The sequence below is a fragment of the Sinocyclocheilus rhinocerous genome, unplaced genomic scaffold, assembly GCF_001515625.1.
Source record: "Sinocyclocheilus rhinocerous isolate Xijiao unplaced genomic scaffold, SAMN03320098_v1.1 scaffold662, whole genome shotgun sequence".
NCBI classification, from domain to species: Eukaryota; Metazoa; Chordata; class Actinopteri; order Cypriniformes; family Cyprinidae; genus Sinocyclocheilus; species Sinocyclocheilus rhinocerous.
This window is the reverse complement of record NW_015639782.1, coordinates 3,178,950-3,193,693: the sequence shown is the minus strand read 5'-3', so window position 1 is coordinate 3,193,693 and position 14,744 is coordinate 3,178,950. Positions and strand designations below refer to the sequence as shown.

Sequence of the window (14,744 nt, the reverse complement as noted above, 5' to 3'; positions counted from 1 at the left end):
AGGGTCTCACCTCAGTGTTGGTATTGAGGGTGGAAGAGAGCACTGGTTATTCTCTCCCCCCACCTACAATTCCTGCCTGACCTGAGACTCGAACCCGCAACCTTCAGATTACAAGTCTAACTCTCTAGCCATTAGGCAGGTCCCCCCCAACTAAGATAAAAATCAAAATAAATTAAAGTTAAAATAGAAATATTCACAAAAATGAAAGCGCTGAACAAACTGAATTTAAATAGAAAACTGAAAATATAAATGTAAAATATGAATAAACTCTATAATCATATACAAATAATATTAATAAATAACTTTTTTTACATTTTTTAATCTCAGATGAATGGTGTTTTTTTATGTCCTTTTTGGAATTGACAAAGGAAGTAAACTATTTCTTGTTTTTTTAGTGAACTATTCCTTTACAATGAATCAATAGGATTAATTCATCAAGTGGAGAAAAATATTTTAGAAAATAGAATATAATACAAAAGTTGGAAAGATACGACTACTGTGTCTGTTGCAGCAGGGAAGAGTTTGGCTCCTGGTGATGTGAGGCCTGGGCACATGATATTGGCTCCACTCAGAACAAATTTGATGGCTCCTTTATCTACTTGTTGGTGTGGCAGAATGAAGGGATCTGAAGAACAGACACGCAAGTACCAGCCATTAGTCTGACCAAAGCAATAGTAAGTCTAACTTAGTAATATAAGCACCCTTCTGGCACCTGGCAATCTTTTCTGCAGAGAAACATCTTACTGCTACTGATGAAAATGAAAGCGGTCTTACATTTGTGTAGAAGTCTGAGGGTGGGATAAAAGGGTCCCTCTCTCTGTCTGAAGAAGAGTAGCTCTCCATTTACCGTAAGAATTTCAATATGCTCATGACTGGAAACATAAAATATCACACCTCTGATGTAAAATGAGTTACTCTTTTAGTACTGCATATGAGTAAGCACTGACTTTATATATAGTGCAACTCTTACCATCTCACAATTTTGACAGGGTCCTTTTTGGGCATTATCTGGTTGAGCCAATCATCGATGTTGGGAAACTGATCTAACAGCTGATTCTTTATACCCTTAATAACAGATGTCTTCAGTTGAATACAGTTTGAAACATTTTCCTTTTCATCAAATCTATGAAGACAGAGGAAAAAAAAGGAATTAGCAAATTTAATGTCTAATACTGCATACAGGTGTCTGTAATATTATATTTTTATGGCAAAGTATGACAAAATAAAGAAATTGGTCTAATATTAAGGTATCATATGACATAATTAACATCAGTTGTTTTATAATTAAAAACTGACCAAGTTTCTGTCTTTGAATGTTTAATGTAAACACCCATTGCAATCAGTCTTTTTTGCAGTTTGCTTATCATCTGTTCATGTTAGAAATATTAGAAGTATCTTAAATGTATCTAAAAAGTTACAATAAAAACATAGGAATACAGATGGATAATTTCTAATGAACCATGAAAGTCAGCTGTGACAGAGCAAGTTAGCAGAGTAACGTTAGCTAAACAGGTTGCTGTCTCGGTTACAGAATTGAGGGCACATATTAAGTTGCAATAGCATATAAAACTGATAAGCGTATACATGCAACATTTCTTCTATTTCTACTGAGATGGCAAAGCTACTGGGTTAATGAAACAATACATTACTGCAACAATGCTAAGTTGTGTTAGCTACTATTTATAAGGTTGACAACGGCCCAAGCTTACTTTTTAAACATCCTTGCAGGTCGTTATCGGTCACTCTTGTCCTCTGATCTGTGTGATCTTACAGCTCGTAACTGTTAAGTTTTTTGAACCAAAAAAACCTAAACATTCAGTAGATTTAATGAACTAACTCCACGCTTCACGTCAACCGCAGGTGATTCCTGTTTACGACAGTGGTAAACATTTTACGGCAAGTGGTGGAAGTACAGTATGACAAAATGATGCTGTTTTGCAATACATCTGTTAAACTTTAGTCGTTAATGATACAGTCAAAGTGAGTAAAAAAAATAATTATTCGCAGCATATTAAGACAATTGTTTTGCATTACAATTTTTCCCAGAAATGTTTAAATATGCACCAATTTCGTATACATTACCAGATCAGAAATCTGCAAATAGATAAAGTAAAAACGTCAGAATATAGATTGGAAGAAGTTTTATGGAAGAGCTAGTAAAGTGGAGATTTCTGGTTTAGTGCAGGAGGAAAAAAAATATTTGGAGAAAACTGCCTTTAATGATATGTTTTTTTTTTATTTCCATCCCACTAGTCTGAAAGAATATGTTATGGAAGCAAACTAGTCCAAAAACCTCAGTGCATAAACAAAGAATTTGCCTAAAGAGTATTGGCTTAAATTATAATCTAAGCCAATTTTGATATCTACCATAAAAATATATATATATATAAAATACAACGTCAAGTTTTATATGGTTATTAGTTAGAATACTTATTATGCTCAGGAATTTGCCTAAAGAGTATTGGCTTAAATTATAATCTGAGCCAATTTTGATATCTACCATAAAAATATATATATATATATAAAATACAACGTCAAGTTTTATATGGTTATTAGTTAGAATACTTATTATGCTCAATGTATTTTTCATGAAAATAATGAAAGACTGCCAATTTATGATGTCTGAGGCTTCTTTGGTCCATTCACCCACCCATCATCTAGAATTAATTATCCATTTGTCATCAAGTATTTTTCAATGAAGATCACACAAATCGATTTGAGGGACAAGATCATGGAAACACATAAAGCTGTTTATTCTGAGGCAATAAAAACAAGCATACTTTTTCCAGACACTGGACGACTGTCCACTTAAGTATGATTTCTCAAAACACCATTGCCGAAAATTCCACAGACCGATCCATGGATGCCACACAGAGGAGCTTCTCAGTATATAGGCCTAATTCAGAACTTAAGGGATATATAAACTTGGAAACACTAGAATGATAAAATGGTGCTGCTGTGCTTGTTCAGATTTTTCGGAGAAAGAATGCAGTTGCAATGTAGTCGAAAGTGTCAAACATCAAAGTTATGTGTAAAATGTATATACAAAATAAACAAGAGGAAATGTGAGATGTCAGCAGGGAGGAAAAAGAAGGAAGATGTACAAGTTAGTGTTTAGCAGCGTTAACATTCCTACAAACAAGTGCTTGGTTTTATCTAATCTTGGCACATACTGTGAAATTTCCAATCAGCCTCAATTGTTCTATTTATCAAGAAATCCTTCACAGAACATAAACTGCTTGTGACCAATCAGCTGAATCTTCTTTTCTTTGTACAAACATTGGCAAAGAGAAAACCTGTTTTCAATGTTCACACACCGGTACCCAATACGACACTGACTGAACAAATGAGTCAAATTCAGTCAATCTGGTGTTGGTTTTCTTTGCACAGGTAATACGTCAATATGTTGTGTGATATTTGCATGAGTAAACAATGAAAAAAAAAAAACATGCCAGAGACAACAAACAATAGCCATGGAACTAAGTCTGAAAATAAATACCTTTTCTTTTTAAACTTGGGATAGTCCAATTCTCAGAAGCATTTTAACAAAATAATTTTGTATTTTCTTTTCTTCTAATTGGACATGCCATTCTGAGAGAAATAAAACTTACCCTACCCTGTCAAAGCCATGAAGAGAAAACGGATTCAGTTGTTGGTCACTGGGGTGAAGATGTTAAAGTGAACAAAACCTGGAACAAGGGGTTCCATGTGCTAAGGGAAGTAAACAACGTCACTGAGAACAGCTTCCTCCTGTCATTTCTACCATCCCTCATTTATACCTCTTATTCTCTCTCTCTCACTAAGCCACATAGTTGTATTGATTGGGATTCTCCTTATCCCTTTCCATGTAGTCCCTGTCAATAAGTGACTCTATCCTCTTCTTCAGATCAGCAGGCTGCAAAAAGATGAAACAAAATTTAGTCGCAGTGGCATATGTTCTCTGCTGTGAGCACAGTGAGTCTTGGGCTAATTTCCAATTTTAGTGACATTAAGAACATTATTCATATTGCTCATATTATATGAAATCTTAAGACTGGGGGGGGGTAATGCATTAACTGTGAAGAATTTAAGTGAAGTCTAAATGATTATGAGAAATCCCTTGACTTTGATCAGAATTATTTTTGCTAAACATAATTCACATTAAACTGTCATATTTGTTATTTAGGCATCCCGTTTCACAACCAGCTGAATTTTCAACATCATTACTCCAGTCTTCCGTGTCACATGATCTTTCAGAAATCATTCTAATATGCTGATTTTGGTGCTCAATAAACATGATCAATATTGAAAACAGTTGTGCTGCTTTTCTTGCTGAATAAAGAAATACATTTATTAATTTCCATAAAAAATAGCAAGCAAGAAAAACACTTTTGCAAACTTGGACAGATAATGTGATTGTACAACATGCAATTGAAAATGCTCTTATTGTAATGCACAAAGCCGTCACACTGTACAATAAATCTTAGTTACACTGAGTACCCGACTTTGTGATTGTTGAAGTATTCTAGTTTTGTTTGGCTGTTCACTTGCAGTTTATATTGTGTGCACACAGTCTAGCTGCACAACATCCACTTATAGCCAATCCACAGTGAAACTGCTCCATTAACTGTGAAGCCAAAACATTTTGGCAACCATGACCTCACCTTGACTGGGAATTTAAGCTGGTTGTACACCTCAGACACCAGAAGATTATGGCTGAGAGTTTTCCTCATCTTCATGATTCGAACAATTGCAGCATCGATTTGGTACTGACGGTCCTGGAATACTCTCTCTGTAGTGCTGGCTTGCTCCTCCACCTATGAGGTACAGCAAAGAGCATGAGACCGAGCGGCTAAGAACTTTCACACAACAGCAATCAAATGATAGGTGTGCCGGACAGTACCGTTTCTTTCATCTGGATCTGGTTGATTTTAATCCTGAAGAGTTTGTGTTTGAAATCATCATTACAAGAGAACTTGTCTCCATCCTCCACGTCTTTACTCTTTGGGGTTTTGGTAAAGACACGCGCCTTCCCACAGGCCAGTGACTGCAGAGTCCGCCTCAGCTCACCGTCCTCTGCAAGTGTATGTGTATTTTTATTTACCGGAGGTTCTTTTGTCAAATTAGTTAAACATTTTGGAAGTTTGTAAAAGTCTGTGAGGTTTAAAGCAGGGTTTCTGCAGGTTTGATGAAGGTAAATTTAAGGAGTTTTTAAAGAACTTCAAGTTCTTTCAAATAAAGAAAAATTAAGAAATAAATCGAAGCGAACAATAGGTCAATATGTTCTCTAAATGTAAATGTATAAGGAGCACACATTGAGTTGTATTGGCAACTCTTCAAAGTTTGAAAATACAACTTTCAACTAACCTCTTTACTTTTATTAGTTTTACAAAAACGGGGAAAAAAGGCTTAAATAGCTCAGATCCCAACCTCTAGAACAGTGGTCACCAACCTTTTTAGGCCCAAGATCCCTGACCTCGGCCTTTATGAAAGACAAGATCTACCTATTGAAGAATTGATAGAAAAAGACATCCCAGATTGTACTTCAAATTTGAGGCCTTTTACTTAGTATTTTAATTAGTGATGCTCCGATCACAGCTGATTCAGAATTCAGATTTTCTTTTTTTTTTTTAACTAGCAAATTGGATTCTTTTTTTTTTTTACTAGCAAATTGGATTCTGATACTGATACTGATTTTTAAGCAAATGTATTTATTGGCTATTTGCTTTATAACAAACAACTGGCTTTAAACAAAAATATCTAGCCATTTGAAATTAGAGGCAACCACTGCATTTTAATCACGATCTGCACGGGCAGTTGTTTTTGATTTGATTTAGATTCATTTCAGGATTTAAAACAAAAACAGAATGGTCTGACTTTAGGTGTTATTTATTTATTTGCTATATAAAACATCTGCGCGAAACAACAGCAGGACTGAATGAGACACGCTCTCTGACAGCAGGTGGCGCCTATGAACAGGGTTGCCAGGTTTTCGCAATAAAACTAGTCCAATCGCGTTTCGAGGAGGGTCCCCCTTTAAAAATCGCATTCAGGGGGTAAAATACACGTTTTTCGGCGGGGATCTTCAAGTAAAATTCACATTCCAGGGACTAAATATCACGTTATTGGGGTCGCTTCAACCCGCGGACATGAACAACAACCCGCGGCAACAGTGTTACAGTAGCCCAATTCCGCGGGAAAACCGCGGACTTGGCAACACTGTTTATGAACCAACCCGCAATATAGCGTTTCCTTGTTTACCGTTGTAAACAAAGCAGAGTTGCGCTTTATATGGAGAAGAAAATGCCATTGCCATCGAAACTTTTCTCAAGACAGTTCCCTTCAGTGATACATTAATATAACCCCAGAAATTTAATGAATTTTTGTACTTATTTTACTGTTTTTTTCGGGATCTACTGGGACAGTGATAAAGATCTACCAGTCGATCGCGATCGACGGGTTGGCGACCACTGCTCTAGAATATGGAAATCACTTTTACTGTACTTCTAATCACACTGCAAAAAAGTGATGTTTTTCCTTAGCATTTTTGTCTTGTTTTTGCGTGCAAATGTCTAAAGATTCTCATATCAAGATACATTTACTTGAGAAGCAAAATGGCATGGGGTAAGTTGTCTTGTTTTCTGTGGAATTCATCTAAATTGAGTGAGTTCACGATTAAAGCAAGAACGGATATCTGCCAATGGGGAAAACAAGTTTTCGTACCCCATTGTTCTAGTTCTAGGCATATATTTTTTTTTCGATCTTACAATTTTTAATGCCTTAATTTGCGAAGGACTTTTTAGGAACTTTTTAAGACCTGCAGAAACCCTGGTTTAACATTGAATACAATAGTATCTCTTAAAAGCAGGAATAAATTGCAATGCGTTTGCTTGTCACAAGTATCCATACCAATGCCTGTAGCCAATTTAATATCCTCCAGAGAGAACTCCTCCCCTTCATTAAACATCAGCAGAACTAACGTCTGAAACAGGGAAACCTGCAGCTCTTTTTTGCCCTGCGGAAAAAAAGGAGAAAAAAAATATATATCCATTTCCTTATAGCCATTTATTTTTCTGAGAAACCTTTAGAAAAGAATGTTCTGATTTAATTAGCCTATACATATATTATGATCAGCTACTAAATCTGGTATTCAAGCCAAATTGCTTTTTTCAAAAGAAAATGTGCATTACCTCTTTGAATTCTGCCTTTAAAACGCAATGTCCTAATGTCGATTGCCACTGTAGTTTCCGTCCACTGTGTTTGCCCAGGTAAAACGTTTTGAAAATCTCTTGCAATCTTACCATCTGGAGAGTGAAGGGTAGTAAAAAAAAGGTTATTATTACATGTCATGTTAAAGGACCAGGGAACATCTAATCCAAGATCCCATCTCTCAATATTCATCAGAACAGACCTCTGGAGGCAGATGTACTTCCATGGGGACGTATGTTGGCCAATAACCCATAGTGAGGATGTTCACCGTCAACTCAATGTTCCCAGGAATATTTTGGCATTGAATGTGCTGAGGTGCAGATTCAAAGAGAGAAATTTGAAAGATGTAATTAGACAAAATAAGAGAATGTAAATAATGACAATAAAAATAAAAGCTATCATTACCTGTTTGAACTGCACCATAATATCTTTTGAGAGTTCCATGTCTTTGAACATTCCTTCCAGCTTACTGGTAAATGCAGCTCCACATTCTACAATAAAAACACAATTCACCATTTTTTTACTTCACGGTCTGTTGAAACAACTGCGTTAATGAGAATGGGATGTTTTAAGAATCAAACATGAAAGGAGAAATGTAATTTACCATGCTTCAGTTTTGACAGCATTGATTTCTCTGCATCTACAGAGGCACTCTTTCCCACTAGTAACCTCTTAGCCAAGTCTTTCTTGTAGAAGGCCTCAAAAACATCTTTGCCTTAAAAGAGAGATGAGAAAGTCTATGAAGCTTAGACAGATGTTTAATAATTGAAAACTTTCTAGGTCTTTGGAACAGAGCATTACGTTTAAATGTATTACCATAAATGAACCTGAATATGATCATTATCTTGTCCAACATTTTCTCGAGTTCCTCATCAGTCGCTTCTTTGTTCCCAGCACGGAGCTTTGAATCCACATATTTTGCTATAGAACATAAATTCACAACATTAGTGAATATTAATATTTGTCTCGATCCAATCAGCTGCAAGCTCTCAATCAAACAAAAACCCTCAAAGATTGCTTGGAAAACAACATTTGCGAACTGACCTATGAGCTCCGCAGGTTTGTTCGGCCGTTTATTGATAAACGTCTCAAAGGCCTCCTTCATGCCATTTACAAACTTCTCATTCTTCATGAAACATACATCAATGATGTGATCGACTTTATCCTTGAAATCCAAAAGCTCCTGAACCATTGTCTTGTCTTTCTCTGGGTTGATGACAATTGTGCTTCCAAAGGCCTGAGACACAAAAAACAAGACTTGTGAAATTGAATGTGCACATTCAGAACTGTTATGTCATGTTTTTTTCAGTCATCTAGATGGGTTCCCTGCACACCTTGATGTACTCGATCCAGTGCTGCAGAAGCACCTGCACACCTCCCCTCACACGACTGAAGAGCTGGTACAGTAGAGACAGATCCTGAATACGGTTCTCATCCAGCAGGTTATTCAAACCTAGAGTGTGGCAAGTAAACAATCACTTATGTAAATTACTTCTAAGTTTGAGGATGGTTAACCATTTGAACACCAAATACAGTGTCAATCATCTTCATTCAATGAAGGTGATACCTTTCTGAAGTATTGCAGTGAGGTGTTCTCCAAGCAGCTGCTTTTCCACTGTGGCAATGAGGGGTTTTCTACAAATAAAATAGATAAACATTCACATATATTTTTGCCAAAATAACTTATAATGCAAATCATATATTCTCTGCATACGTACTGTGTGCTCTGGTCTAAGTATGTAATGACTCTATCTGCCTCCTCTTCCAGACGTTTGTTGACATGATGGAGATACGCTGGCACCTGAAAAGAAAATATTTGTTAGGAATAAATAACTGAAATGTTACTATCCTAAATGAGACAGAAAAAAAAACTAATTAAAAGTATAGTTCACAAATTTCTATTTGTTTATTTTGTGGAACACATCTTCATTTCAATCTTTTTTTCATACAGTCACAGTTCCTAAAGGCCAGACATAAAAGTGGTATTTATGACTTATACTAGTTATCTTCACCTCTGCTACATCTCTCAAAAACATATGACCACAGAAGACTAGTCACCTGGAATACATGACAGCCTCTGGCCACTACGAAATGTGATTGTATTGAAAAAAAAAAAAGATTCTTTCATTTTTATGTTCCACAAAAACAAAATAGCAGCATATCTTTGTAGGGGTGTAAATCATTTTGAAACAAAAACTAAGGGTGATTGCATTATTAAAAGAAAAAAAATACAAATCTAGCCTGTATCAATGTACAAGCCTGTAGCTAACTTCCACTTAATGAGGCATGCCAATAATTTATTACTCACAGAATCACAATAATAAAAACAATAAATACAAATTTTAATAAAATAAATCAATACTTTATGTTCCCCTGATGTGAAACTCACCTCTCTTTCCTGCATGAGCCTCTGGCCCTCTGCAGCATACAGTCGATTCGTCTCCTCCAGAAAGCACTGCTCAAATGAATCCTGATAAATCTGTCATAAAAATGAACAAAAGTGTGATTACAACAACAATACGAACACTAACAGGTTTGACCACACAATTTAAGGGCTGAATGATATCAGAGATCAAGACCTTACAAGATCTGTAGAAAATTTGCCATGGTTTTGTTTAATCTTTCATTAATGTATTAATGCAGAATTACAGTTTTTGCAACTGAGACTAAGTGTAAAGATGCAAATTACAGGATGTGGCATAATGTTGATGCGCAAAATATTTCTGACTCATCCATCAGTTTAAGAAAATAAGTTGCTACAATACAGACATTACCATGGAGATAAACGGGCCATGAAATTTAAGGGTTTAAAAGCAGAAACATGAATTATGAACACCGACAATAATACTCGCTTTAAAAATGTGCATTAATATTCATAATTACCCAATGTTTTGCCTCATTTTTTTCAGCAAAAACGTTTTCCAGCTTTTGCAAATTTTCTTCGCAAAAATATAAATATTTCTAGCAAATATAAAAATTCATGCTAAACTAACCAGACTGTTAAAAATACTTATGTTGTATTCTTGTCTGTGTAATGTGAAAGTTATTGGGTTCACTGACTTTATACAGACATGCCACTTAAGCAAGCAATAAGAAACACAAGTAAATTCCTTATGGTAACCATGCTTTTTTTTACAGTTTAAAAAAACTGAGGAGCAAGTCAAAATGATTAATATTATTAAATGGTTATGCCATAAATGAGATACGTTGGTTTGAGTACAACTGAGAAAGCAGGTGAGCTAACCTGCAGATCTGAGAGCATGCTCAGAAGACTCCTCAGGAGACTGCGGTCTACGGCCTCTCCACTCCGCTCTCTCTCAATAAGAAGCAGAATCCCATCGATTGTCTTACTCTGCACCTTCAGGTCGCTGATGATATAGAAACGAAACAACTCCAAGCCCATGTCCCTAAAGACAGAACACAAGTGTATCTTTAATCACCAGTGGAAGGAACAGCAATGCAATGGTAGTAAATAAAGACAGCAAATGTGACGGTGCCAATGTTACAAATTCTTTCGGCAAGACATACCAGATTGATGGCAGCATTGAATTTTGTAAAACATATGTGCGATCCAAAAACAAAAATATACTCCTAATCATGATCTAGAAGAAAAGACAGTGTTTTTGCATTAAAAGCATTTTTGCAAACAGGTAAATAACTAGATATTGGAACGTTTAATAAAAAGGTCAACTTTCAACTTATTCAAAATAAATGTAGAGACAAGAGCTCTAGAGTAGACTAACTTCACTAACCATTTGTCTGCAGTGATCTTGCCAACATTTGTCTATTTTCTTGAGGAACAGAACACTGTCTAAGGCATCCGTAGATCAAGAGTTAAGAAATGGTTTCATATGACAGTTATGATTAGCAGTCTGTAAGCAGACAGTCCTATTTAATTACCAGTGACTCAACTTCTCAATTTCTGAAGAATGTTCCCTCATATATTGACCGTGCTCATCATATGCACCGTCTGCCATAGTTTTCTAGCAAAAGCGTTACAGTTTTATGTCAAAAGTTCAGCTATTATATAAAATTAAAATCAATGTTGCTATTTTTGTTTTAAGAAATACATGATTATTAATGAATACAATTAAAAAAAATAAAAAATATTTCTGACACTCCATGCAAATATCTGAATTCAGTAAGAGCTTTTGAAGGAAATTAATACTTTTATTCAGCAAGGATCAAAATTTGATCAAAAGTGACAGTAAACACATTTATAATGTTACAAAATATTTCTATTTCAAATAAATGTGTTTTTCTAAACTTTCTATACATCAAAGAATCCTAAAAAATAAATGTATCTGCAAAAATATGTTTCTAATAATTGTATCATGTTTGATGGGCCATTGTTTAAAAAAAAAAAGCTTTTTTGGGGGGGGGTGATAAATAAACATTTTCTTGTTGAGCTCTGAAGCATGCTCTTTACTTTAACTCTCAACCTAACAAGACAGCAAGAATAAATTTGTAGCAATTAAAAGGATATTCTCTGAACTGGTCAATCTGTGCCTTGATATGGTCTTCACAGACCACTCTGAGCTGTTTATAGAGCTTGGCAGATATCTTATGGGAGCACAAGTTTTCAACAGCCTGAAAAGACAAAAAGGAATAAATAGCATTAGATTCCATGTATAATAATACTAAATGATAAAACAGATATGTACATAAACCTACCTGATAGAGCTCTTCTAGATTGTACTTTATTGAAGTGCTGTTCTGTATGGCCTCTACTGCCTCCTTCAGCTTCTGCCAGGTCTCATTCGTGTAATTCTCCGGTAATTTGGGCTTTTCTGATATAATATTATAACGAAAAGAAGGATGCTTACAAACAGTAAGGATGCGTAAGAAACATAAAAACTGGTTAGTGTTTCAATGAAGGTCAGATTTTGACTTCGTCTATACAAGTGATGTGCCATCATAAACAAATGCAAGTTACATAAAATCTATAAGTACATATAGACAAAAAGACGATCTCACCTGTGACAACAGCACAGCATTACATTTTATAAGGCAGTTACTAAGGTTATTTATTTTAAAAGAATTAACTTTCGTTAATGCTTTCAAATATGCAAAATAATGCTGAATTGCAAAATGATGGCTACTAGGACTAAATGTAAAGATGCAAATGACAACGTGGCATAATGTTGAACACTAATTAAAATATTTTGAGTTTAAGAAAAAATTAGTACGGATAAGTTACAGTAAGGACATTATCATGGGGGTAAACTGGGTTAACATGCACTTTGAGAGTTTAAAAGCAGAAATAATTGAGAATATATATACACACACACACACATAAAAAAAATTATATCAAAAAGAAAAGGATGTTTACAAACAGTTAAGATGCAAAAGAAAAACTAAAACTATTTAGTGTTTCAATTAATCGTGTTTTTATTTTGATTTTGTTTACGTAAGTGAAGTTCCTTCATAAACAAACGCCAGTTACATAATAGTCTATATATACGTGCGTATAGATAAAAAGCTGGTCTCGACACCATGACAGCAGCACTTTTCCTTTTGTAAGACAGTTACTTAAGTTGTTTACTACTGCTTTAGATACTACGCATCATTTCTGCACATCGCAGATGCGTTTAGCCAAAAATGCTGCATAGGCTGGCAGCTCGCTAAGTTTTGAGACACAGCCCAATATGTTTTCAGACAAGACGAGGGCGAACTCAGATTATTCACCTAACGTTACCTTTAAAGTTCTTGATAACAAGTTTCTTCGCAGCACCGGGTTTACTGTTGGAGAAGGTGGCGGAGCCCGCAGACTTGGTCAGTCCGTTAGCATGATGCCCGACACCTCCGGGCAGGAACACATTTCTCGCCTTGGAACACGATTCTGCAGGGTTACACGACTCCTCGGCCATCTTCACATCCAGTCCGATCAAATCCAGCGGGTCCTCGAACCTCAACTTCTTCTGGATGTGCTGCTGCTGTGTACTGGAAGAGCAGGACGTTGTGGAGGAGGAATTACAAATGGCTTTAGGAGACGAAGATATTGAATCAATGTCTTCCTTCTCGGAACTGTTTATTTTCCTCTTCTTAGAAGACGTTAAGCTAACGTTACTGTCGTTGTGAACATCAGAAGCTGCCGGTCTGGGCTCTTGGGCTGGCGGTGGGGGATTAGGGGAAGGTAAACCTGTTGGAAACATGAAAAAAGAAATACCAAATCAAATCGCTAATCTACTAATACTACGATCCCGGGTGTGGACGCTTTCTATTCCTCGGTCTCGGTCGGGGAAAGTGCAACCTCGCGGCTCCGAGTATGAATAAGGAGAAAAAGAGGATAAACTGAGAAGTGCAGCCCCACTTGGACCCTTCTCTGTTCTTGTTATTGCCAGCAGAGGAAAGATGGTTGAATACTGCTTCCTCTCGCTCGAGCACACTCCGGCACGCTGCACAAAGTCCGTTGGATTACAAACTGCTTTTTGCCGAGGGCTGTCTGCGTTAAAGCATTCTGCCGGACGCTGTCTTTCCGCTCGGTAGATAGACTGGTATTTTAGGTTTGAGGAAAAGTCCGCGGGGAAATAGTAACTTTTTAAGAGGCGACGCTGACCCGCCGGAAGTACTTTCTACCGTTGCGCAGCTGCTGTTGAGGCGCTTTGGTTAAGCGCGAGGCCTGACGTTTGCGACCCTCCGCCAGGGGGCGACAATACATCATGCGCAGACTAGTCTCCAAGCGCTTAAAAACACTAGGAATATTTCACTCAAAACTATCTTAAATAAGAATAACGTTGTTAATGATATCCTCCAAGCTAAAATTTCAATATTTTTTGTGGCCAACTATATAATGTTTATTTTTACTAAAAGGTTTCAATTCTATTATTCATAAATGTCTGGTCAGGGCCAGTTGTCACATTTAATGGGGCAGGATGTCAAATGCGTTTTAAGTAATTTAATACAGTTAACTAATTACAATTTCTTTTATGGTTTGATTTTGTATGTAAACTGCATTTTATGCCATTTGAATTGTTTTGTGATTCAAAAATGTTTTCATTTAACCACAAAATATGTGTATAATGTGCTGTATAATGATAAAGTTTTGCTTTTTTTAAACAGATTTTAATTTGTTTTTGACTGATTTTTGGTGAACTGTATTGAATCCAATTAGGGTCCTCGACTATAACTGTCATGCACAGATTCAAACCTAATACAAGGGCTGAGATATGTGCCAAAACAGATTATCATAAATTTAAACCTTAATATATATATGCATAAAATATGCATGGCATCAACTAGAAAAAAGTGATAATAGCATCAGAAACTGCATATAACATTTGGATAACGGGCTTTACTAATATTACATTTTCACACATAGCAGTATTTATGCTAACTGTGCTCCTTTAAATTTACGTCTTGGCATTAATAATGAACAAATGTTATGATCTGATCTACAGTGGTTTTGTAATAGCTAGTTTGTGTGATCAGATAAAACTTTAAAACCTTAAATCTTTTCATAGCAAAGACTTAGTCTGTATGTTTCCTTTTACTAGACCAGTCGTCTGCTTATTTATTGCGCTCTGAAACAGGAATAAAACATTTCTGTAGCTGAT

General features: G+C 35.9%; 2 protein-coding genes across 2 annotated transcripts in view; both read right to left on the bottom strand.

Annotated features, from left to right (window-relative positions):
* Window positions 1-1,887, bottom strand: part of LOC107752089 (malignant T-cell-amplified sequence 1-like) — a 4,318-nt gene extending 2,431 nt beyond the window's left edge. The window contains exons 1-4 of the mRNA XM_016567947.1: window positions 1,710-1,887; window positions 971-1,123; window positions 775-872; window positions 492-625 (exon numbers count right to left, since the gene is read on the bottom strand). Of these exons, the coding sequence (XP_016423433.1) occupies window positions 492-625; window positions 775-872; window positions 971-1,123; window positions 1,710-1,720 (396 nt within the window). The 5' untranslated portion in view covers window positions 1,721-1,887. The remainder of the gene's footprint in view (window positions 1-491; window positions 626-774; window positions 873-970; window positions 1,124-1,709) is intronic.
* An 835-nt stretch (window positions 1,888-2,722) lies between these two features.
* LOC107752014 (cullin-4B-like) lies at window positions 2,723-13,809 on the bottom strand. Its single transcript, XM_016567857.1, has 20 exons — window positions 12,887-13,809; window positions 11,863-11,978; window positions 11,675-11,778; window positions 10,941-11,010; window positions 10,717-10,790; window positions 10,433-10,595; window positions 9,578-9,667; window positions 8,907-8,989; window positions 8,756-8,823; window positions 8,523-8,641; window positions 8,233-8,425; window positions 8,005-8,109; window positions 7,793-7,903; window positions 7,594-7,679; window positions 7,391-7,498; window positions 7,170-7,283; window positions 6,889-6,994; window positions 4,883-5,055; window positions 4,644-4,796; window positions 2,723-3,895 (listed from the first exon to the last, which is right to left on the bottom strand). Exons 1-20 carry the CDS (start codon window positions 13,341-13,343, stop codon window positions 3,800-3,802), a joined length of 2,589 nt encoding a protein of 862 aa, XP_016423343.1. The 5' UTR covers window positions 13,344-13,809; the 3' UTR covers window positions 2,723-3,799.
* Window positions 13,810-14,744: the final 935 nt, after the last annotated feature.